This window comes from Diorhabda sublineata, chromosome 3 (genome assembly GCF_026230105.1).
Source record: "Diorhabda sublineata isolate icDioSubl1.1 chromosome 3, icDioSubl1.1, whole genome shotgun sequence".
Taxonomy (NCBI): Eukaryota; Metazoa; Arthropoda; class Insecta; order Coleoptera; family Chrysomelidae; genus Diorhabda; species Diorhabda sublineata.
The window spans coordinates 20,094,820-20,119,339 of record NC_079476.1 but is presented as its reverse complement, the minus strand read 5'-3'; the positions used below and the strand labels follow the sequence as shown (position 1 = coordinate 20,119,339).

Sequence of the window (24,520 nt, the reverse complement as noted above, 5' to 3'; positions counted from 1 at the left end):
AATAATTATTTCCATTGATGATTGAGAGGTTTGAAAGCAGAATCTTTTATGATAAAAGAGGATGTCTAATAATGTACATGATTATTTACATCAAATAATCAAGTGAGTGAGTTATGGATCTACTTATTTCCAACCTGTTCATAAATTGTCTTCCATCTAGATATCTAGATACTTTTATTATACGTAATTTCTCAAATATATTATTTGATTACAGGGTGCAGATTTAACGGATGATTTGATAGATATGATTGAAGATCAATATTTCAAGAAGGTGAAACTAACAAAGGGGGTCAAATATGGACTAATAGCTGTATCTGCAGCAGCTGTTTTATCAGTGGGTGCTATTTTACTCAGAAAATTATTACGAAAGAAATAATTTATGTATAAATAAATCAAATAAGGAAAAAACATGTTTGTTGTTTTTCTTGTCGATATTGATTAAACAAAACTTTTGTGAAAGGGGCATTTTGACGGCGTACCAGCATTAGTTTAATCAACCTGACGTCAGAACACAATTTCTGTATTCCGGTATTTCTACTAAAATGGAAAATCAAAATTCGAGTCATTACAATCTCGGATGCCCTTTTTTTAAGTAAAAAATGTCGTAATCAGAATAACGTCGCCCTAAATCGAAAAAATTCCATGGTAAATAATCTATAGATTATTTCGCAGATGCAATGGTAGAAGTTACAAATGCCGGGTACTAATTGATAATTGAGGCAATTGTAAGTAAAAAATACAAACGCTCTTCAAAAAATTGTGTAGAAAAGTAACAGTTGGTTAAAATATTAATCACTTATGAGTTACGAAATGTAACGATTTTTAACTAGTCCCAACTCTAAATTGTATACTGGGTCGAGTTGCTGTTGCAGTCTCATCGTTTTTTCTCACTTCGTTAGTGTTTTTGATAGTGTCTAGATTATTTGGTAAGTACAATATTGTAAGTATATTTAACCGGCTTTTTTTACATGTTAAATGATTTGTTCAATTTAAATCTGAAAATATTTTCTAATAGATTTACATACATTTTAATTCAGTAATACCATTGTATACTTATTCTTTATACAATGGTAATACAAAGATATGAGCCACTCTTTACTTCACGTGTTAATTTAGTTCTACTCAACTTTAATTTGGTTATAATATGAAATATATTTCATATTCGATATTATTACTATATTTACATTATATTTAATATATAAGAAATCTAATTTTGTGTTGTTAGTCTACATTGTTTTATATTGTTCAATGATTCCCAAGCAACAGTGATCAAATTTTATATCAAACAGAAACTTTGGTTTGTGGTTTCCTCAACGGTCGCCGTATCTTAAAACATGCGCTTATGTATGTTTGCACTGAGGCTAGATAGAATGAGTATTTTCATAATATACGTTCCAACCTCCAATTTTGACCTAGTGCATAAGTATTACCCATTTTCTTGGAATTCATTAAATTCGACACCCGTTAATTCTAAACTCGAGGGTCATTCTTAAAATCAATTATCGAGTGTTAGAAATACCAAATGGTTCGAAATTTTTGAGTAAAAATAAATAAAACTTGGAATAATTGAGTGATGATAATTATTTTATTCCTTTCAAACATTGCGATTTAATTTCTTTTTCTAATCATTAAGGATTTAAGTTTTCTTGATCCACCCATTGAAATAGTAATTGTGAAATAATTAAATGAATGAATACCAGACATATGTACGATAATTTTTATGATAAAATATAAGCGTTGTCCTTAATATCTACTTTCTTTTGAAATTAATTTTAAAATGATACCTACTGAAATCATCTCTATTTACATTAAAAATGTGACAGAAATTTGACCAGATAAAAAAATTTGCGAGGCCAATTTTACTGATAGTATTGTAAAATCCGACACCCACAGCTTCATAGATATTCGTTGAACTGATATTGTTGAAAATTGACCTTCAATAACATTTTTTCTTCTTTGTTCGCATTGATTTGAAAAATATTTTACATCTGGAACGATAATTCCACTTTGTTTCCCACTCGAGGGTGCCATGGTAACAAATATTTTCTCAAATTTGGTTTCACTACTGAGAAGTAGCTGAATAGACCAGGAGATGGTGACAGAAAATGGTCTCCCATTTTCTCCTGCATGCCTTTTTAAGAATTGATAACTAACCCTAAAATATGAAAGATAGAGGGGTTACGAGCCCTTGCGCGCTTGCACTTCATAAAGAAAATGGCTTCTCTTTGTGTAACGAATTTTAGTATTATTCCGTTACATTATATTGCATGTCTTTGCAATAAAACGTAGTTTGAACAAATTTAAGCTATAATCATTGATGGCATGCAATTCGCAACAGCCGATGGGGCTCAAAGGGTTACGTAGAAATGAAAAAAAAAATAGCACATTTCCTTGTTTACAAATTGCATGCCGTTGTAAAAAATTAGTTTTTTCGTCTCAAAGATACTCTATGAAAATTGGCATGCACCCCTCGTATGACCAAGAGAGGGAAATATTAGGAAAATGTTGTGAAAATTCAATACGACTTTTCCGTGATTTCAAACTGCATGCCATTTGAACAATACTTATGACAATACATGACTGAACAATACTTAATTTTTATAATTTATTGACGTTAGCAAATTTGGCGTGCACAACAGGAAGTTGTAAAGTAGTGGCATGCATGACGAAAATTGCAAAAAACGCTGTTGCAATTTCCGTGACTTTATTTTGCATGCCATTCAATATTTCATTAAAAAACATTATTTTAAGTTGATAAAAAAATGACATGCGTATTACACAAGCCTGGCATAAAAAACTTGTTCAAAAATAAAATTAAAAAAAGTTTTTTAACAAATTTAAAGATATTATTTTTATTATAAAGATAGTTTTCAATTGAAGAAATGTTTTCTAAATCTAATTGCTACATATAGGGTACATTTTTACGATAAAAAAATCACCAATATGTTTTCTTATTTATAGCCTATTTTTTTCTTTGAACGTACTAAAAAAAAGGCAAAAATGGATCCAGAAAAAAGTAGACCACCTCCTTACGATGACGGCAGGAACCAACAGGCGAATTGTAAGTCAGGAGTTGCTTTTATGAACCATAAAAACATCAGACGTTTCAGTCTCTTATATTGTATTATTAATATCATTTGTTGACTTTTTCATTTATTTTTTTATTCATTTCATTTCAATTTCACTTGAGAAACAAAGAAAACTGAAGTGAAAGAAGTCTTAGGCTGATTTTTATACACTACTTCTATAGCACTGTCAGTCTCTTTATGCAATAACCATATTCTAATCGAGATTGTCGGATGGAAACTTACATACGAAGACGCACAAAGAGTAAATTTATAAATACTAGTAATATTCCTAAGTACGCCAATGATCGCTGGTTTGATTTTGCATAATTTCGAAAATAATTTTAGTTACTTAATCCAGGAACAGTAGTACAGTGAAATGTTACATGGATCTTGCAGTTGTCTGAGGGCGCAAATACCTTTGTCTTTATGAATTTTTACTCTAAATACAAAAATAAAATATATTGTGTTGGGGGGATTTTTATGGAATTTTTTTCAATTACATGCATTTTTGGAAACTTGAATGCGCTCCATAGTTGATGCGACATTCATATTTTTTTATTATTTACACATATTTTTTAACAATTATTACAATGTAGCGTATTCATTATTTAATCTTTTCCTCGCTACCCATGAGGTACAGTCTATAGGCCCCTTTTTTAATGTGTAGTGGAGTTGAGGTTGGTAATTCATCTTCTATTTCATTCTCTTTTATAAATTTAGATATTTCCATGATGTTGCTGCAAGTTCCTCCAGAACAATGAGACATACATACAGAGCATTCAAGTCCTGCTTCTTCTCCTACAGTTTTCTCTGCATCAGTAGAATATTATTTTCATGAGGGGTGCTAGGATATTTAGCTCCAACATTTACTAAGCTGGAAACATTAGCTATACTATCAACTATGTTCTTTGCCTCATCGTCAGAATGGTTGAAAACAAGGTCCAAGATGATTTTTTTGTACCTTCATGACGTACCTGACATATCTTAATCTGTCGGCTAGGACGCAAGTGACTCTGATCTAGAATTTCTGATACAGCATTATCTATTCGACTATTAACATAATAATTGTAACATGGAGTATCCCAAGAGTTTATTTAAATATAAAATATCCACAATTTTTAATACGTCCCTTTTCAAGGGCTACCAGTACCTAATAATAGTCGCAGCAGGTAGTTGTTCATTTCTCCCCAAAAGGTAACTTGGATCTTTTCTACCTGCTTAGGATTCACATGAATGTACACTCTTATTAGAAATTATTTTAGAAAACAAGAATAGTTTTGGCTCTAGGGTAACGGCAAGACACAACAATAACGTCATAAATGTTAATAAAAAGTTATGAAGCAAAAAAGGAAATTTTTTGAGAAATTTTCACTTATTTTTGTTAATAACTTTTTCATTTTTTAGTTAAGAGTAAAATAAGCATGAAAACAAAATTGTAGACAAAGCGATTTGCTACAATTTATGTCTATACAATTTTGTTGTGTGATTGGTAGTTTCAAAGATATAGTCAAAAAAACGTTTCCATCCCTTTTTTTACGGCTGAAGGACAAGGGTTAAGACCTCACAAACTCGGAGTTAAGTTCCTAGTGACCCCCCTATACATCCTGAAAGTTTCATCGCATCCTCAGACAATCGCAAGGCCTAAATTTTGTAATTTCAAAATATTAGATTTTCATAAAAAATATTTACTATAGTCGGAATTTCAAATTTCTATATAAGTCAAGTTTATTATGGATTTAAAAAGTATTGAGATATCTCGATTTTAACTTGTTGGTTCACATTAATATCTGGAAACGATATAATTATGTTTTCTTTTAAAGCATTTATTAAAATTATGGCTGGTTGTGTGGATTCGGAACGTGACTAAATTCATTTTCTAGCAGTTGTGGGTATATTATACATGTAAACATCTATTGCCTGCTACAGTTTCGTTTATAATTAGTGAGGTAATTATTGTACAGTACAGTACAGAGTATCGCATTGAAAAAGTTTCATCCTCAATATTTCGGTCACTATAAAAAGTTCAAACAAAGGCTGATCACATCAGGGAGAAATAGTGAAATTGTATACAAAAAAATAACCATATAGAGTGGGTGGAGACAACCCGTGAAAAGGGGTTTAACTTATCCCCCATTTAATGGGTTACACAACAACCTTTTCAATAATGGATTTTATATCAAATTATCATTAGTTTGACCAGTTAATGTTATCCTTCCTAATAATCAATGGAGATTACACCTTCGGAATCCCAAAATATTGTGGCCATTATCTTACCGAATTTCTGTTACCTACTATTTTGTTGGAGCACAGATATTAAGTCGAATACTTCATTAATATAGACATCGAATCGTCATATTTATGAATTAAATAAAATAGCATCATATGTATCTTTCACTAAAATTGATTTTTTTGCAACCCAGACATTAAAGTTTTATATCACCCTGTAGATTGGTGTGGATCAAGGTTGTTAGATAATAAGTTGCCCGGTTGTCCCATCTACGTGTGACGTCATCTGTTGAATGTCGACAGACTAGTCCATAGAAATGGCATGGTTTTTGTAGATTTGTTGAGTCGTTTTCGAGGATCAATATAAAACCAGATGTTTTTACAACAAGAATGAAAAGATTTAAAATATCCAATAGTATACAGGGTGTTTCTTTTCAATTTTAATTCCATTAGATATAATTTAAATAGAATTTATGTTTAATTAGTATACTAATAATGTTTTCGAAGTGATTAATTTAACATTAAGCTATTGATATATTTTGTGAATAAATACATTTGAAAGTACTTTTCTATGTTTATCAAACTACTATGATGAAAAAATTTATAACGAACAAATACTTTTATTTATTTTTATATTTTTTTCCAATCTAAAATAAAATATATATATATATATATATATATATATATATATATATATATATATATATATATATATATATATATATTCATGAAAACGCCATTTTAGAATAAGAATAGCGGATACAAAGCAAGAGCTAAACACAAATAGCACAAAACATTTAAAGACTGTTTCCTCATCGAATCGTTGTCAACAAGTTCCATCTTTCTTCTGTCGCAGCCACGTTACCGGACAACCTATTCTCTACCAACCTTGGATGCATATCATCCTGCGTGTATCGCTTATAGCTTTGTCCTTGTGTCTGATCTCTAATTAGTTTAAGGATCGATTGAACGCGAAGTTTCAAACTTGTCGTTCGCGGATTTTGCAGGTATCAATGATTCCGTTATCCTTTGATTACACGGTAAATCAACATCCTGAGTAGGTTCGTAATTAAGCATGCACATTAGAGCGATCCTATATATATAATTGGTTACCAACTGATTTTAATTTGAATTAACTTACTGTCGAAAAGGTAACAAACGTTTCTGTATATTCACGAAGAATGTTACCTGGATGTCGGTCAGTGCAGTACGATGGCTTAAATTAGAAGAGATACGTACATAAATTGGATTTGGCAATATAATAAAGTGTGTCAAATTTAGTTTATCATATTGCAGAAACTATGGTCAAAGTATATAGAGGCGAAAGGAGACTAAGTTGAAAATTAAATTATTTTATATACAAAACCCTATATTTCATTAAGAGTCACGATCTTCTTGATCCGCATTAGTATTCTTTGATATTGATGAATTATGGATTTTGAAATTCAAGATATATGCTCTTCGTCTTGTGGTGATATATATCCTTATATTTTCCAGTACATTCGAATCAAACTACATTTGCTCCGATGTCTCAACCAGCTTCTTCAATCCAGACAACAGGTACGTTTTTATTTATAGTTTAAGTAAGTAAGAGTCAGTGGCTAGAAACCGTATACCCGTCATTTTCTCTTAGCTCTCTAAATCTGGGCATTATATGTAACAATTTTTAATAAAGAAACATAACAGTCAACGAATTGAGGAAAAATGTTTTTGGCACAAATCAGTAAATTCTGGAATTGGATCAACTCTTTCAGATGTGATAAGAAATCAAAAATTATTGTATTTTGTATATGAACCAAGAAATTCACCAAGTCAGATTTACTTGGAGATTAATTTGTTCCGCGAATATATAAAAAAAACTACCTTAGAGTTTTGAGCTCAAACTTGACTGATAATTGCCTGTCATAGTAAATGTTTTTCTTAAACAATGAACAATCTTGATCTTTTCAGTTGTCGTCAATCCTGGAGTACTAGAAGGATGTCCAGTTTGCCATAACAAGTCATGGACAGGTACCTACTCATGTTGTGCTTGGCTATGGTGTTTGTGCTGTTTCCCTTGCGGAATAATTTGCTGTTGTTGCATGAGGAAGAAGAAGTGTACTAACTGCGGATATAGAGTTGGTTGAGAAACTAATTGAATGATTTTATAACTGATTCTTAAAATTCAGTTACATATAAATGTTTTATTTTAATCAAGTCTTTTTATACATATTTTCTAATAAGTTTTTAGTTATTAGTGTATTCATATAAATGTATGGATTAATCTGGAATTCCATAGAAAGGATTCTTCAATATATTTTTTATAATTTTAGCTATTGAGAATTGTTTTATTGTGAAATGAAAAACCTGATTTGTGAAGTATGTAGGAAACTACCCTTAATAAATCTGAGAACGTTACTTATAAAAAAAAATGTTACATATATGAAATAGTGCGTCATTTTGGTTATAAGCAATCTATAACTTGCTCTTTTAAGGAGGTATGGTCACAAATCTCATATTCTGACCGGCGTGAAAATGTTTCCATTGTGTAAAATAAAACCGAATATTTGCGCCGTTTCATAACCATGGATGAAACCTGAGTCCATCACTTCACACCCGAAACAAAAGACAAATCAAAACAATGGACTGAAAAGGAAAAATCGGCTCCAGAGAAGGCAAAGATCGTTCCATATGCGGGTAAGGTCATGGCGTCGGTTATTTGGGATGCACGTGGGATAATTTTCATTGACTATCTTAAAAAAGGAGAAACTATCAATAGCGAGTGTTATGCGAACTTACTGCAACGTTTGAGCGAAGAAATCAAGTAAAAACTGCTAAGAAGAAACTGTTGTTTCATCAAGACAATGCACCAGTTCACACGTCCGTTATTGCAATGTTCCAAACTTAATGAATGAAAGTTTGATTTGCTACCTCATGCACCCTATTAGCCAGATTTAGCTCCCTCGGAAATGGTAATTACGTTGAAAAATAAATATATTTTTTTTCCAAAATTTATAGTGAAAAACCTGGTATGCAGTTTTGATAAATGTCAAATTTGAACACGGCAGGATTACAATGAAGACAATCTGCTAAATTGATAAATAACCATATTGAATAGAGATAGTCAGCTCTAGTTCAGGTGGTTATTTCCCTAAATCAGAAAACACGAATTTCCTGACCATGTGCTTCCATCGCGTTAGCTTCAGCCGTATCTTTTTCATCGAACCAGAATCCTTTAAGCGTAATTTTCATCCAAGGACAAAATCGCAGGAAACTACATCGATATTTAACACGCCTTCACGATTCGGTATTTTGATAAATATTGTTGCATCAGCCCCGATCATTGCTCATGCTGAGACAACCAATTACCGTTTATTTAAAGCTGTGTTATCTTATCACGTATTCTTTCAAATCATGCATAAAAGTATATGTATATGAATTTATTCTTCTAAATGTTCTTGATTTTAGGTCTCTTCTTTTTTAAATTCGCTTTTGTCAATAATCTTTTAAAAGAAACATAAAAATTGATGCTTGGATTTATTTCAGTCTTTCCCAAATATGGTATTGACACTGACAATTTGTATTTTTATTAATTTATGTTAATCAATCGATCAACTGAACCATTTCTAAAAATTCTCTGTTTAGTGTATTAGATTCTGTTCCAAGAATTTTTGAATCTAATTTATTTAATTGAATTTATTTTTTTATCATATTGATGACCTTTTACTCTATTTTCCAAATATTGAGATGTCTGTCCTATTTAGACAGCGTCACAATATGAATTTATATTTGTTGTTTAATATTCTGTTTCCAATTTCATCTCAAACGGAAATCGTACTAATCCTCAAATTAAATCCAAGAAAAAGGTTATAATACAAATGGATGTTCAGAGTGTACGATTTCAGCTGAATATGGAATATGTTTTAGGTCATGTGGTTTACATTAAGCACAAGAAGTGTTAAGCAAAATATCAACTAAATGTTTCTATTTTATAGCTTCTTTGATATAACTAAGTTTTGTAGATTTACGTCCAGAAACTATTCCTAATATTTTTTTATAGATTATATGAAATTTTTATCTAGTAGGTAACTGAAAATACTATAAAAATATGCTAATCTTTCAATTTTTCTCATAGAATATCGCATTTATCCCTCAGTATCCTTTTTTTTGATTTGTCACTTCTATGATGTCATCTTTCAGTAAAATGAATAAATAGATTGTGAAAGGATGACCCCTTGCCTAACTCTCGACGCTCTCAATTGTACTCATTTCGATGTATTTTTCAATATTTTTGTATGAACAGACCTGGACAGCCATAATTCCTGCTAGAGAACTGTATAGAATTCTTTTTTAAGTAAGTTAAGAAAGCATAAATGAATTTTACAATTTCATTCAATGGAATAAGGATTTCAAAGAAAAAAATTAGATTTAGTTAATTTTATTTACAAATTTTCAAAATAAACACAATTTTAAATCTTACAAAAATTTATAGAAATTTTAATTTACAATATCACATGCAGTGTACCTACATAGGTTTTAAAAATTTTTTAAAGTCAAACAATGCATAATATTAGTTAATAACACAAATTGTGATTGTAGGTGTGCGAGTATAATCGATAAAGAATATTATAAAACAAGCTCTTTGTTTTGCTACTTTTTACCAACAGAAAATTGTTGATATTGAAAGCATCTAATTTGTAAGAATTGACTATGAATGAAAGTTTGAGAAAGATACATTTTTGGGCTAACACTAACAATAATAAAAACTGCAAAGTAAGAAGATTTTTCTGTGATGGATCTGAAAAAAACATAGTACTAATTGCGGTTTCCCAATATTACGGGATATTAAGAAACCACCAAAAGAATTGCCTTTAATTGAGAGAATCATCCCTTGACACCTGGATATATTTATAATATTCGCACAAAGGTACTGTGGCAATACAAGAATCCATTTTAAAACTTCTGCATCCTTAAGGCGGGCTCACACGAAGTCGTAAACTTTATCGAAATATTGAAATTTCAATTTGTTTAGTTATTGAAAGTGCTAGAAACTTTTGAATAGAACTGGTCATGGAAGTATCAGTTGTTCTCAAAATTTTATTAATTACATGCATGATTTCTTTTGACTTTCTCGTCACTTGAAATATCTGACATAAAATTGCTATCTCCAGCTTCATCCAGTCTACAAATAATTGCGTGATTTATTGATTATAAAAATATTTAGAAAATGAAAACAATTCCGAATATTAAATCCTGCCGTACAGAAAAGAGCCAAAATGGAGAGTCATTCAATTTCATCTAAGGACTATATCAGATCACAAGAGCTTCAATAGTAATCGATTTAAGACGTAATGTTTGAAAAATCGATTAACGTCACCTCAAGTAGTTTTATAAAGATTACATCGCGTTAAGAGTGAAAAATAATGATCGATTATTTTCGATTACTCGAGTGGTATAATAAAACGTTCATTTTGTATTAATATTGAACATATTATTGTAAGTAACTCATGAAATATTTAAGACGTTTTCTATATTTCAGCTCGTGATTTTTACTATCCGAATAACTGCCAATTTGCATTACGAACACCTTTTTGGTACAGCTCATGTGGATAATAAGTCAAATGGGTGACATAAGTGACCGAGAAACTTTAGGTGGAATAAACAAGATCATCCATAGACACTACTAGAATTGTTTGACTTTTTTTCTATATATAAATAAAAATTGACATTAGTATATACATTTTAGAACCATTCATATGAATGTAATGCGTACTTTTATAAGCAAAAAACTAATTTAGGTATTATTTTGTTACAAAATATTTCGTTAATATATAGGTATTAAATATAAATTAATATTTTAGTCAACAAGAAACAAAGATTAAAAATATTAATATTAAACGTGGCAACAGATTCTGTTATCAAATGAAATATTAGCTATGATTGCATAAACATTATATAATTGATCAAAACTGATATACAATTACAAAACAATGGTTAAACGTATGCGTTTCGATTGGTTTTTTCTGTATATTTAGTACCTTCCGTTTTTATCAGAGTATTTTCCAGATAGTTTACTAACAGAGTATCTGTCACTGTAATGATCGTCGGCATATTTTTCTTCAGCTTTATAGTGAATTTCTGGTGATCCGATTGTTTTTTGCCAGTGATGTGTCCAATAAAGTTCATCAGGATTCACGTCTCTTGGTCGTTTGAAATCTCTGCAAACAATAACGCAATAGATCATGCTACCGATGAGAGTGAGAAAACCAAAAATTAAGAAGATGATTCCTAGTACCCTGAAAAAGAAAAAAATTTATTTATTCAGTGTAATTAAGACAAATGGGCAAAAATAACAGCTAGATTTGCATGTAAGCTGCAATTGCTTGAAAAGTTACGTGTTTAAGGACTTCAAAACGATAAAATTTAAATATTCTGCACACACAACAACTCTGTTAAAAAATAAAACTTCGTTTCCTTGTCATTACACCTGCCTTGTCAACAAGTTCATACTTGTTATGTAATATAAATAAATGACTTACTTACCATACATATATAGGTTCGTGAAATTGTATTACGATGACAAACCCCAGAGTTACAAGAATTATCCCTAGATTTAATAGCAACATTAGGCAGCACATCCCTTTGATATTAGGACAGAATGGATTTGGAGCAGCCATGGCTTCCATCTTCATTCCAGCTTTACGCGAACTCCTTGATTTAGCAGTACTAGCTACAGAAGGTGCCATCCCGCTTCTGTAAGACATGTGACTTGGAGCTCGGACCCGTGAGGTGCGACTGAAAAATGATAATGAATATATTGTATCATATAAGTTTGAATTTTGAAAAAACGAAAAGTGGGAAACATGGAAGAAAAGGTTTTTAAATTCCTCGTAAAGGTATGTTTATTTTAGTTTATGACAAAAGAATGCATTCATTCTTCATCTTCAATCGTTTAGTTTTTCGTGGAAAAAGCGTTTAGTAAACATTATAATCTATCAAAATTAACGAAAATCGTAGGTATTCATAATAAGAAATTTATTGAACAAAGATTACCAAACCTTATATTCTAGTATTCTAGTAACCGCCTCATTACTGAAAAAGATTCTGTATGCGCAAAACAGATTTAGTTAATTAAAACTAGTATCCAAACTATAGAGAGTGTCAGATTCCAATATTCATTTCAAGGCTAAAAATATTTCGTATTTATATACAGATTATACCCTTTATTTGAATGATAGTAGACTGGTTCGTAATTGGATACACACTGGAGAAGATATTTATCGTTTATTTTTGTATCCCTATCAACTAAAAAGACGGCCAAATTAAACTTAACAAAAAAAAAAAATGAAAAAACTGGTGCAAAGACGCTTGTGCAAACTTGTTGGCAAAGGTCATTAGAAATGTACCTTTAATATTCGATGTATAGCCCATCGTATTCTATGGTTTTAATCTAACTTTCATTAAGTATTGGTAAAACAATTCTTTGGGATTAAATGCAAAAAAATGGTCGCATGTATTTTCAGTATCTCCTTACGACCTCACCTAAAGAGTTTAAATGACGATGGTATCTTGGAAGATCCAAGGGAGTCCGATAATTGGCGAGTGCTGGTACTAGGTTGGTTTCATTCGCCATTTACTCATTGGATCTTCTTCTATTATTTTTTTAGAAGGAATACTATATTAACCTTATGATACTCCAACAAGTAACGTTTTTTCCATATGAAGATGATCATATACAATTGAATTTAATGTAGTGGATCAAACACCAAGAGTTTCCTGAATAACTCGATATGTGTATCATGGATCTGCTTTGATCATACGTCTCATACTTTCAATGCTTCTAACAGTAACTGAAGAAGAGTGCTTACCAGCTCGTGCTTCACTATTTGCGCGTTTGTACTATTTACTTAAGCCGACCTTGAAATTATAGTTGATCATAGCACGTCCATATTCTCTTGTTACGACTTAAAAGCACTCAGAGCTTACTACTTGAAGATGGTGGAATTTAGAACTGCAGTGTTGGTCTTTCTTCTCTAATTTCGTACCATAACAACACATACGTAAAATATTTTACTTGTTTCATGAAAAAATTTGTTTCACATTACAAATTTGTTACCAAAAAAAATTCAATTCAGCTTCATTATTATGTGATAAAATAAGTATGTTACATCATGTCTAGTTATATTAGAATTATAAAATACGTTCTCATATGATTTTTTTAATGATTACTGTACTAATTCACAGAATTTTCACTATTACAATCATTAAAGTGAAATAGAAAGTTCCGCATCGAATGCAAAAAATGTTATCCACTTCCATTGTCTTCCTCATGTCACGATATAGTCGATAAGAACGTTAGGTGCCTATTACGCGAACAATTTAATTACTAGAATATCGTTTTTTTTATAATGAATCAGTTTTGATAGAGTTAATTTCGACGTGTTGGTTATGATACAATTTTCCTTTTAAAAACACAATGAAGAAAAAAATATTGTATAACATTAGAAATAATGTATTGAAATATAAAGGGTAGTTTTTTTAGTATTTAGTATTGACAGAAATCAAATATGGTATAAGTCTGAATCTTTAACTTAAAATATTGACATTTTCTAAAACTTTTCTCTATTTAAATTCTGATTCTACAGTTAAATCGAATATTCTAGCAAGTTCATCTAACATAGTCACAACAACATTCGATAGATACTCAATTACATGGGCAGAGAACAAGTTACAGGGGAAAAAAGATTGATCAAAGGAACAACCCATCCAATCTCCTCACAATAAGTTTGATGTAATGTCTTTTATAATCAGAAGTATTGATTTCTGGAGATAAACTGAGTCCTGTTAACTAATAATGCTTTCAATCATATTATTATATATTTATTATTAATTATTGTTGATTATTTCGCGCTCTGTTTAATCTTTTATTCTTGCTCTACCAATAACAAATGAAAAAGTACTTTTTCGGTTGTTTGATGGGTTCTTAGGTTCCGGTTAGCTTAAAAATAGTTGCGGGTTGTTTTCTCCCTTCAACTTGAGTAGTATATGATTATGGCACCTTTTGATTTTTTACCCAACACCCAATTAATTTGTCCTAAAATAAATTTAAAAATCGGGAAAAGAGACCTAAAATACCCTTTTGAAGTATATAATCCAACCGCAAAAAAAACTTTTGAATGTTTAGATATAATTTAGGGGAGTTGAAACTAAACCAAATAAATAAAAAATACGATTAATTCACAGAAATAGATAAGTTGTAAGTATGATATTGATCGGCATACTTGGATACATTGGTCTACATCAGTCCGAATCTTTAACTTGAAATCTTTGCTAATGAAAATTATGCCTTACCTTATTTCTGAAGGTGCCTTATAAGCACCACTTGTGACGTAAATATCAGATCCGTTTGTGTCATAACCACTTCCTCGACTTAATGCGGAAGGCGCCCTAGATGGTGTACTAGCATGATGGCCATTATGGTAACCATTACTTTTCGGATGGTTATTGTATTTTCGACTGTTTCGTTCATTTACTATCGTATATGGCTGCAAATTAAATCAGAATTTATGATAATATAAGAAATTGATCAAGGAGATAACTGAAATCACATATTTTAGAAATTGTATTGACGTTGAAATACAAGTAATAAAAATCGATTGGAAGATTATTTTCAGCGTGATTTCTACAAATATGTAGTATTTTTTTACGCATTATAATATCCCCATCATTAAATCAACGTTAGTCAACAAACTGGATAAGCATCGAGGGTTGCTACTTAAGTATTGAGATATGGCAACACTAATGTGAATATGTCAAATCTGACATCGCTGTCACCTGACATTTTTAATGGCGAACGTACTCAGAACGTCATACGAGTGCTATTTGAGTTTAGAAGTTTAGAGATACTTGAAATATTCATCTTGGTCAAAAAATGGAATTAAATTACGAAAACATCGATGTTGTGCCTAAACTGGTGACATACCATGAGATTGAAGCATAATTGGGCACTAGTTACACTCGTATACATTCAATATTGCACGTTTAACTGCCAAAAAAGATTTGTTCACGTTGGATACCGCATTATTTGGGAATCGCTCAAAAAAAGCTCGTGCCGATTTGTGTGGAGAAATGCTGAAAAAATTTAATCGCGATGCTTAAAAAAGTCTATAAGATCGTGACAGGTGACGAATTGTGGATCTTTGCATATAAATCCTAAACTAAACAACAATCGATTGCATAGGTCTTTCAATCCAACAAAAGTTGTTCGCGCACTTGATTCATGGTTTCTCGGAATAATTGGACAATAGAGCAACGGAGAACGGTCAATTCTGGATGATACACCAACACTTATTAGCTGAGATTGAACAAAACATCCAAGAAAATCTGATTGTGATTAAATCAGGAAGTTAATTACCAGTTTTGTCATGAAATTTTTGAAATGGGAAAATTATTCCCTATTTTCTGCTAAATTTTAGTTGCATTATATCCAGCCGAATGTTTGTTTTATAAACACTCATAAGCACGTACAAATTCTATCAACCTTTCACTCAGAGAAGTCATTTTTCAGGGTATTTGCAACTACAAACTACAACAGAAAAGAGATGTTTTTAACGTTCAGCGATGATCAGCGCGTTGGTTAACTTCGATGTCAAGAGCGCGTGCAAGCTTATCATTGTGTCCGTTATCAAAATTTCTCAACAAGTTGAACTATCTTTGACATTTATGAACGTCTAGGCGCGTTATGCTCGCATTCATTGTGTTTACTGCTTAACGCGGTGTTAGATCTTAAGAAACGATATGTCAAAACGTTTTTGTGTTTTCTTTGAGCCAAATCTTCTACTAACAGAAATATTTAAGTTTCCCGTTGATTTTAAACAGTGAATGAGTAGAAGGAAAATATTTCTATTGAGATGCTGTCCTGATAGGAACAGTTGAATTCTAAAAACATGTATTCCAATACTATCCTAGGTATATGTCAAATACTTACTTCTCGATTTGTAGCTATCAGCGTTGGTTTAATTGTTGATTAAAATCTAAATCGAATTATATCCGCAAATCGTAGTAAAACGTAAATAAACAAATATCACCATCTAATTTGACGATATCGGTTTTTTTAATATGTTTTTATATATTTCCATTTAATTAACGCTATTTCTTAGTAACGTTAACAACATATTTCAAATAATAATTGAAATTATAAATAGGACAAGAAGAATCAATTCTATAACTTTTTCTCTTGATCTATTTTCATTTCTCCCATATGCTAATGCTAACTTACACAGTTTCTTCTTTATGCCCGATTGCACATTAAATCACCTTACCACTTTAATTGTCGGTTCATTTCAAAATATCAATTTTCCCAATTAATAATGTGTCTCTAGCATAAACAGCCTGCAACAACTTTTTGTGATTTTTCTAAGGGTTTCGATTGTGTTAATCATAATATTTTATTGCAGTACTACGGTTTCAGGGGATCATTTCTCGCATGTTTTAAGTCATACCTCACCAAGGGTTGATACAACGATGTCTTCTTGCAAGCAAAAAGAATGTGGAGTACACCAAGGCTCAGTGCTAGGCCCTATTTTGTTTCTTCTGTTTACCTACGACATCTCATATCTAGACATCAGTGGTAAAATAAATTATTTGCAGACGACACGACAGTTTCTCCTTAACAGTCTATTATGCCCTTATTGAGTCGCGTCTCCGGTATGCCCTTCCCTTCTGGGGTACGTGTGGTGCGACTCAATTTGATCGAAACTTCAATCTACAAAAGAGAGCTATTAGGGACTGCAGGGACTTCTTTAAAAGATTAAAAATTCTGACTCTTCCTTCCTCATTCATCTTTGAATCCGTTTGCCTAAATCGTAAGCACGCTTCTGCGATTTTAGAAAGATCATTGCACAACTATACACTTATGAATACAGAGCACGACCTTCACCTACCTACTCCACGTTTTTAATTAGTTGAAGACTCAATATTTTACAATGCAAAAAAAACGCACAATCATTTGCCAATTGAAATCAAAACGATATCATCTCTTCCCGTATTCCGCAATAATTTGATGTCATATTTACAGGAAAGTGCCTTCTACTCTGTAAACGACTTCTATTCTGATTTCTCTCTTTCTCTTTAGAAATCATTGCCAAGTTTTTTTCGACGAAACTTTCATTTTTCATCCTGCTACAATACTATAAACTGTTTCTGAAAAATAGCCGAGAGCCATACTTAGTAAGATACCCGGTATGTAGCTATTGTGTAATTATCCTTTTATCTTGAACTTTGTAACAACCATCTAAATAGTGAGCGTTTAATTGCTTTAGTTTTATAGTTTATTCAACTATACATTTTTGATGTCGTGAATTCTAACTGTCCCGAATTACACAAAGCATTTTACATGTACTCACCAGTTACTTCCTGAGAAACACTTTTATAGTCGGCCATAGAATTAACAATGATGTGTGAAATCTGAAGTAAATTGGAAATTAACAAGTATCCTATGATTTGGTGAATACCTCATTTGCATTAGAATCGGAAAACCATTAGTTGTGAATACGCGCAAATACAGTTATTTAACAAAATTGTTTAATGCTCTCTAGGGGACAAACGCTCTCCTATTTTGTATCTATAGTATAATAGTATGATCAAAATATACACTGATTCGAAAGTTAAGGATATTCCTAAACATCTCTGTATTCGGAAGTAAATCGATCTATTTGGAAATCTTTATCTAAATTTTCTATCATTAGAGAAAAATTAATCAGTTTTATTTTCGTATTACTTTCAGGGAATTCCATTGTTTTCTTTTAGATTTAGATTCCTTATTTATATTTGTATTAAAATAATGATCGGCTGCAGAAAACTTTTTTATTATTAGAATTAACGTATCTCGACAACTTAGATCATTGACACATGACCATGGTACAGTTATAATAGAATTATTAGCTTTAACTACGACACCTTGACATTAAAATTAACAAACTTGAGCGAATTTCCTAGCTGGTAGCTACGGAGTATTGTGAACAACAGTGCTGGCGGATCAATAGAGGCCATTAAATATGAGTGAGTCAGTCGAGTATGCCCCGTACAACTGAGTCTGCACGACTCAGCTTGCTCACTGATTTGCCTACCGGACCCGTCTGGAACGTCTTATGATAGTTATGAGAACATTGTGAATTTGTATTAAGTCACTGTGGAGGTTAGCCGTCGAAGTTTCTTTTGCAACTTGATCTACAAGTTCATTCCCATGTATTCCAGTGTCAGATAGTATCCAGATTAAAGTAATTTTAACACCAGAGATGATCAATAGAGTCATGGATATTCTGAATAATAGGATGTACTGGATATACAGTGCTTTTCAGATAAAAGTATCCACCTTTAATAACTTTTGTAATACTGGTATTTAGAAAAAATCCAAAAACACGTCAATTTATGTTGGAAGGGGCAAGTATTATGGCTTATTTAAACTTACTGGAAAAGCCACCCCCTCACCCCTAGCAGCATCCCCTTTATTTTTTTAAATTACTTGTCATATTTTTTATGTAAAATTTGGATACTCCTCTTTGAGCTGATTTCAAAAATGTATAATACTTGTAGGTTAAAGTGGTTAGCTTATGAGATAAACAATTTTTCTATTAAGAGCACAAATTTTACTTATTATTTACTTTCACCTTATTTGCCTGTACTAAAATGGGTTGTACAACAGTTCAAACTCTTTAATCTTTTTAACTGTGCTTTTATTATGAAGTTACAATAAGTGTTCAAAATGAGTACCATTCACTTCCATACAATGGTATAATCTATTTTGAAATGCCTCTCTGACATTGCTTAATACGGCTGGATTTAATTGTCGACATTCACTTTCTATCCTCTCTTGTAAATCATCCAGAGATTCTGGTTGGGTAGCATAAACTTTTGTTTTTAAATACCCCCATAAAAAGAAGTCTAGGGGTGTTAAATCCGGTGACCTAGGTGGCCACTCCATCATCTGCCCCCTTCTACCTATCCAACGAGCGGGGAATGTTTCGTTTAAAAATTGTCAGACAGGCATAGCATAGTGTGGGGGAGCTCCGTCTTGTTGAAATACCAGTAAATCTTCGGAAAGGTTATCATCATTTTCTATTATTGTTGTAATACGTGGGTCAACCCCTTCCCTGAGTAACTCAAGATATGATTCATCATTTAAATTTCCGTTGATGAAGAAAGGTCTGACAATGTGGTCACCTAGGATACCACACCAAACGTTTAACTTTTGGGGATGTTGTGTATGGAATTCACGCATAATATGTGGATCACTTTCAGCCCAATATCTACAATTATGCCTACTTACTAAGCCATTTAATGACCATGAGCATTCATCAGAAAAGCAAATATTGTTTAACAATTGTGGATTGTTATTGATAATTTGCGTCATTGATTCGCAAAACTCTAGACGACGATCAAAATCATCTTCATTCAACTCGTGCACCAACTTAACTTTGTATGGGTGGTACTTGAATTTATGTAGAACTCGGAAAACTGTAGAAGATGAAACACCGATCGCTCTACTTATTGTTGACAACGATTGGGGTTGTTGAGCCTCTAAGCTGACTTGCCCTAAAATTGCCACTTGGATTGCTTCGTTATTTACGAGTCCCTCTCGCTTATGCACTTTATTGCAAACAGACCCTGATGTGGTAAATTTCTCCATCAGTTGAATTACATACTTATGAGTTGCATGTCTTCCGTCATGTAATTCGTTAAATATTCTAGCAGCAGCTCTTGCACAATTATTATTTTGGTAGTATAAACCTACAATTTCAATTCTTTCTTGCAAAGAGTAAACCATTTCAGAGAAACAAAATAAATAATGTATCAAATTACACTATCAATAGTGACTACAAATTCTAGTTGACAATGTCAAACTTTAATAAAAAGTAGAGTTTTTTGTTGTTTGGATTTTTTAAGTAGAATAAATAGCACAGTTAAAAAGATTAAAGAGTTTGAACTGTTGTACAACTCATTTTAGTACAGGCAAATAAGGTGAAAGTAAATAATAAGTAAAATTTGTGCTCTTAAAAGAAAAATTGTTTATCTCATAAACTAACCACTTTAACCTACAAGTATTATACATTTTTGAAATCAGCTCAAAGAGGAGTATGCAAATTTTACATAAAAAATATGAAAAGTAATTTAAAAAATAAAGGGGATGCTGCTAGGGGTGAGGGGGTGGCTTTTCCAGTAAGTTTAAATAAGCCATAATGCTTGCCCCTTCCAACATAAATTGACGTGTTTTTGGATTTTTTTTCTAAATACCAGTATTACAAAAGTTATTAAAGGTGGATACTTTTATCTGAAAAGCACTCTATTTGTCTAATGGAGTTTATTGGTGTGAGCGATTCTGTGCATATAGCTGATTGTTTGTCGTCAGGGGATAGGGAGTTCAAAGCTTGGAGGATGGTACATACTTCTCCTTTATAGAATTGGCTACGCCGACCTCAGATTTAGATGCATCAGTATACAGGATTTTAATATAGTGAGTGCAATTGATAATATTTAGAAATAGTTGTGTTTTTCATACTTAAAGAATATGTTGAGATGTATTAAATTCTGGTTGCTGCTTTTTCCAACAAGGACAGTATTGTACAAGAATATTAAGATACTAAATGCTGAAAAAGTATAATAATACGAAGTAACATGCTCTGTTGTATGAAAACGTCAACAACAACAATGATGTTTTGCACGACGTAATACTTTCTAATTGGTGTTCGCAGTCACGTGACTAAATGCCTAGATTTAATCGAATTTATTTTCTAAAAATATTAATAATAATTAATTTTTATGAGGAATACACTGTTATTTCTTTATATACGTCTCTTCGTTTATAATTAGAAACTATAAACCAAGAAATTCGTTATTACTGGACACAAGTCTATTTTGGTGTCATCCATGTTTAATAAAATTAGACTTAGTCCAATGATGAATAGGAAATTATGAGTTTTTGTAGTTCGACTAAATCGGATAATGTGGACAATATTGTTTAAAAAAAGTAAAAAACACACTTTATTGTGGGATAACAATGAAATAACTGATGAGAAAATTAATATCACTATTATAAAAGCATGGGGTGGTTTCTATCACATTTTAAAATTAAAAAATTTTGAATTGTATATTCCATTCAATAAATATCCCACAAAAGATCTGTCTGAGACAGATCTAACTAATTTACTATTTTGGGATGTTACCAGTTGATGGACAGGTTATTTTTTAAATTTTCCAATTCTGTAAGCTTTATGTACAGCTTATTAAAATTAATGAGTTACAAGATATATCTATTATTTATAAATTTCTTTGGATGGGTTACTAAAATGCCTTGAAGTCAAAATATGAATAAATTGATTGTTGATGTTGATTACCGTTCACCTCTGATGCGCATCTGACCTTCAATTTCAAAATTATTAATCGTCAATGCCACAGAATCTGTTACGAGGGACAAGGTAGTAGTTGTATTTGGTTTTTGAAATAATTATACATAATTCCCCTGAATGACTTGAAAAATATTTTGAGACATTATGAAAAATTCGTAGTAATAAAAATATAAAATAACATTGTTGCGATAAAGTAAGCTTATAAATTGTTGTTCAAACAAAGGCTCGATCAAAAATCGAAGGTTGCATAAAAAATAATATTATTAGGAAAACCAACGAATAAGTTACAAATGAATGAATCATCAGTTAGCGCATCTATTATAGCTTCTCATCTATTTGGTGGTTTTAACAAAATTATAGTTATTAGAAACAACGTCATGTGTTAAAAATGATTCTTAGTTAGTTTTTCTTCGATTCGTTGAAGTAGAAATTTATTTCCACCTGTTCTTTGATATAGGTCGACGACATTTTCTTTCGTGAATTCTATAATGGGAAAAAGTTTTTATCACAATCATTAAATGGCATTAAATTGATTTTCACCTTGATACTATTCACACAAGATGTTACCGGATTAGAACAATTTGGATACGGTAATCGATCTCTACGTATTTCGATTAAATACTACAATACTTAATTGAAAATTGAAAATACTTCAACGGAAATATCAACGAGTTTTATCGTATTCAAAAACGGCAAGTGAATTAGTTTTCTGTTTTTATTCTATTAAACAATTATTACTTTATGCTCCTATGACTCCAACTATGCAGAACATTATTTTGCATGCTGAAATAGATTAAGTTTAAGTCAAATCTCACCAACAAAATCAACTTATATTTTGTTTCTTCTATTTATCAACGGCATTGCCTACCTAGACATCAGTGGTAAAATATGTCTATTTGCAAACAATACTAGTTTGAAGCAACCCTGATATAACAGCACTTCATAGGACCATAATATCTAGTGACCTAATAACCATAAATTATGGTGCGATTCTAATCTTCTCTGGCTCAAACTTTCTAAAACTAAAACTATCATATAAAAATAGATTGCGGCGTTTTGTACGAAACAACAACCACCATTGACGTCGTTCAATATTGTAGATCAGTTTTCTAAGAACTAAACTTATCTACCTCTATAGCACTTGATTATGCCCTTAGTCGCATCTCTGATATGCCCTCTTCTTCTGGAGTACGTGTGGTACGACTCAATTTGAGCGAATCTTGAAACTACAAATGAGAGCTGATAGATTAAATAGTAGAACTTACTGCCTGTACTTTTTTAAAAGATTCAAAATGTTGACTCTTCTTTCTTTATTAATATTTGAATCCGTCTATTCATTAAGTACTCTTCTTCTTAAGGGCTCAATACAGTACAATCCAAAAAAGCACAATCATTTGCCAGTTGAAATCTTTTCCTGCATTTCGCAAGAATTTGAGGGTATATTTGATATTGATTTTTAATTCAAATTATTATATATTTTAGAATTGCCTTATAGCTAATTTTATTATCTGGTTTAGTTTTGTCAATGTATATAACATATAAACATTTTCACATGTACAATTTAAAGTTATTATCGTTATTTTAATCAGTTGTTTGTGTGTTTGTTTCCAAGTTTTTCACAAGCTTTTGTCTACTAATTGTAAACGATTTTTTGATAATAAAGCATTTCTCTCTTTTTGTCTTTCGAGTATTTAATGTACCGCACGTTCCCTGTTCATTGGACTTATTTTTATTATATATAAATGCAACAATGATACAAAAAAATACTTTAATCAAAATATATTTTCGTAGAATCTACAAAATTTTAATAATTTCCATTTTTATGAGATTTTCTTCCAGTTAACTTTGAATTTGTTTCACATTTTTGGCAAAATATCGACTACAGATGAAGTTTAATTTTCATGTTATTATTAGGAATTCCCTCGTAATTAGCCTATCTCTGTATGAGCAGTTTAAAAAATGTCGTCGTTATTTTGTATACTTGTACTAAAGAGAAACTCGTTACTTTGCGGCAAGGTTTCAATATATACGATTCAAGTACAACATGTAGTACCTATTTACCTACATAAATAAATGTTTATTGCATGGTATTACAATAATTTGTTGGGAAAATAATGCGCCATGTACTTGCGGACTGTGAGAAATTGCCATCCACGGTAGCTATTCGAAATATGAATGAGAAATCATGTATTCATATTGGTATGGAAAGTTATTAAGATTTGGATATGTATAGTTCATTCCAAAATATTTTTCTTGGCTCCTTTAAACGTGGGTATTTGATTGTAATAATTCCTGAGTAGGTATATTAAAATAAATTTCACATAGAAATAATTAATCGAAAATAAAAATGTTAATACCTAATAAGGTTATTATTACACATATTTAAAAGTTAAATAAATAAATTTACTAATATATGTGTTGACTCTTCGAGCTCTAATCACTTCACGACAACGCTTCTGATCAAGTCCTCCAATTAATTTTCCCACGCAACACCTCTTGCAGTTGTTTAAGGTTAGCTGGTATAAATATGTGGATCTCACCCTGTAAATATTGTCCACACATGCCCAATAGGGCTTAAGTCCGGGCTGGTTGCAAGCCAGTCTAAAACTATAATGTTTATCTCTTGAAGGTATTCGTGTGCTTTATCATGCATTAACACAAATTCGTTTCGCATAAAAGGCGCGAATGTGGATGTAAAATCTGTGTAATGGACCTGTGATCAGTTAATGATCTTCTATCCAATAGTACTAAATCTGTGTGATCCCCAAATATAATTTCCACTCTACAAATGATAGACTGATGATAGACTCTCCACCAAAATTTGTTGAAAGTCCTATGTTGCAA

General features: G+C 31.4%; 3 protein-coding genes across 3 annotated transcripts in view; 2 read left to right on the top strand and 1 right to left on the bottom strand.

Annotated features, from left to right (window-relative positions):
* The window catches only part of LOC130442057 (sensory neuron membrane protein 2-like), a 43,748-nt gene extending 43,338 nt beyond the window's left edge, over positions 1 to 410 (top strand). Inside the window, exon 10 of the mRNA XM_056776033.1 lies at positions 215 to 410. Within this exon, the coding sequence (XP_056632011.1) occupies positions 215 to 376 (162 nt within the window). The 3' untranslated portion in view covers positions 377 to 410. The remainder of the gene's footprint in view (positions 1 to 214) is intronic.
* Positions 411 to 827: 417 nt separating this feature from the next.
* LOC130441374 (brain protein I3) lies at positions 828 to 7,605 on the top strand. Its single transcript, XM_056775027.1, has 4 exons — positions 828 to 926; positions 2,962 to 3,061; positions 6,792 to 6,854; positions 7,245 to 7,605. Exons 2-4 carry the CDS (start codon positions 3,001 to 3,003, stop codon positions 7,418 to 7,420), a joined length of 300 nt encoding a protein of 99 aa, XP_056631005.1. The 5' UTR covers positions 828 to 926; positions 2,962 to 3,000; the 3' UTR covers positions 7,421 to 7,605.
* A 2,090-nt stretch (positions 7,606 to 9,695) lies between these two features.
* LOC130441614 (uncharacterized) overlaps positions 9,696 to 24,520 on the bottom strand; it is a 47,898-nt gene continuing 33,073 nt past the window's right edge. Inside the window, exons 3-5 of the mRNA XM_056775372.1 lie at positions 14,625 to 14,818; positions 11,817 to 12,068; positions 9,696 to 11,569 (exon numbers count right to left, since the gene is read on the bottom strand). Of these exons, the coding sequence (XP_056631350.1) occupies positions 11,305 to 11,569; positions 11,817 to 12,068; positions 14,625 to 14,818 (711 nt within the window). The 3' untranslated portion in view covers positions 9,696 to 11,304. The remainder of the gene's footprint in view (positions 11,570 to 11,816; positions 12,069 to 14,624; positions 14,819 to 24,520) is intronic.

What these genes read in the sequence shown, in the direction of transcription:
- LOC130441374 (XM_056775027.1), top strand. Translation starts at nt 3,001, where the DNA reads ATGGATCCAGAAAAAAGTAGACCACCTCCTTACGATGACGGCAGGAAC. An exon ending in CAGGAACCAACAGGCGAATT is followed by an intron (nt 3,062 to 6,791) that starts GTAAGTCAGGAG and finishes TATATTTTCCAG; the next exon opens with TACATTCGAATCAAACTACA. An exon ending in TTCTTCAATCCAGACAACAG is followed by an intron (nt 6,855 to 7,244) that starts GTACGTTTTTAT and finishes TGATCTTTTCAG; the next exon opens with TTGTCGTCAATCCTGGAGTA.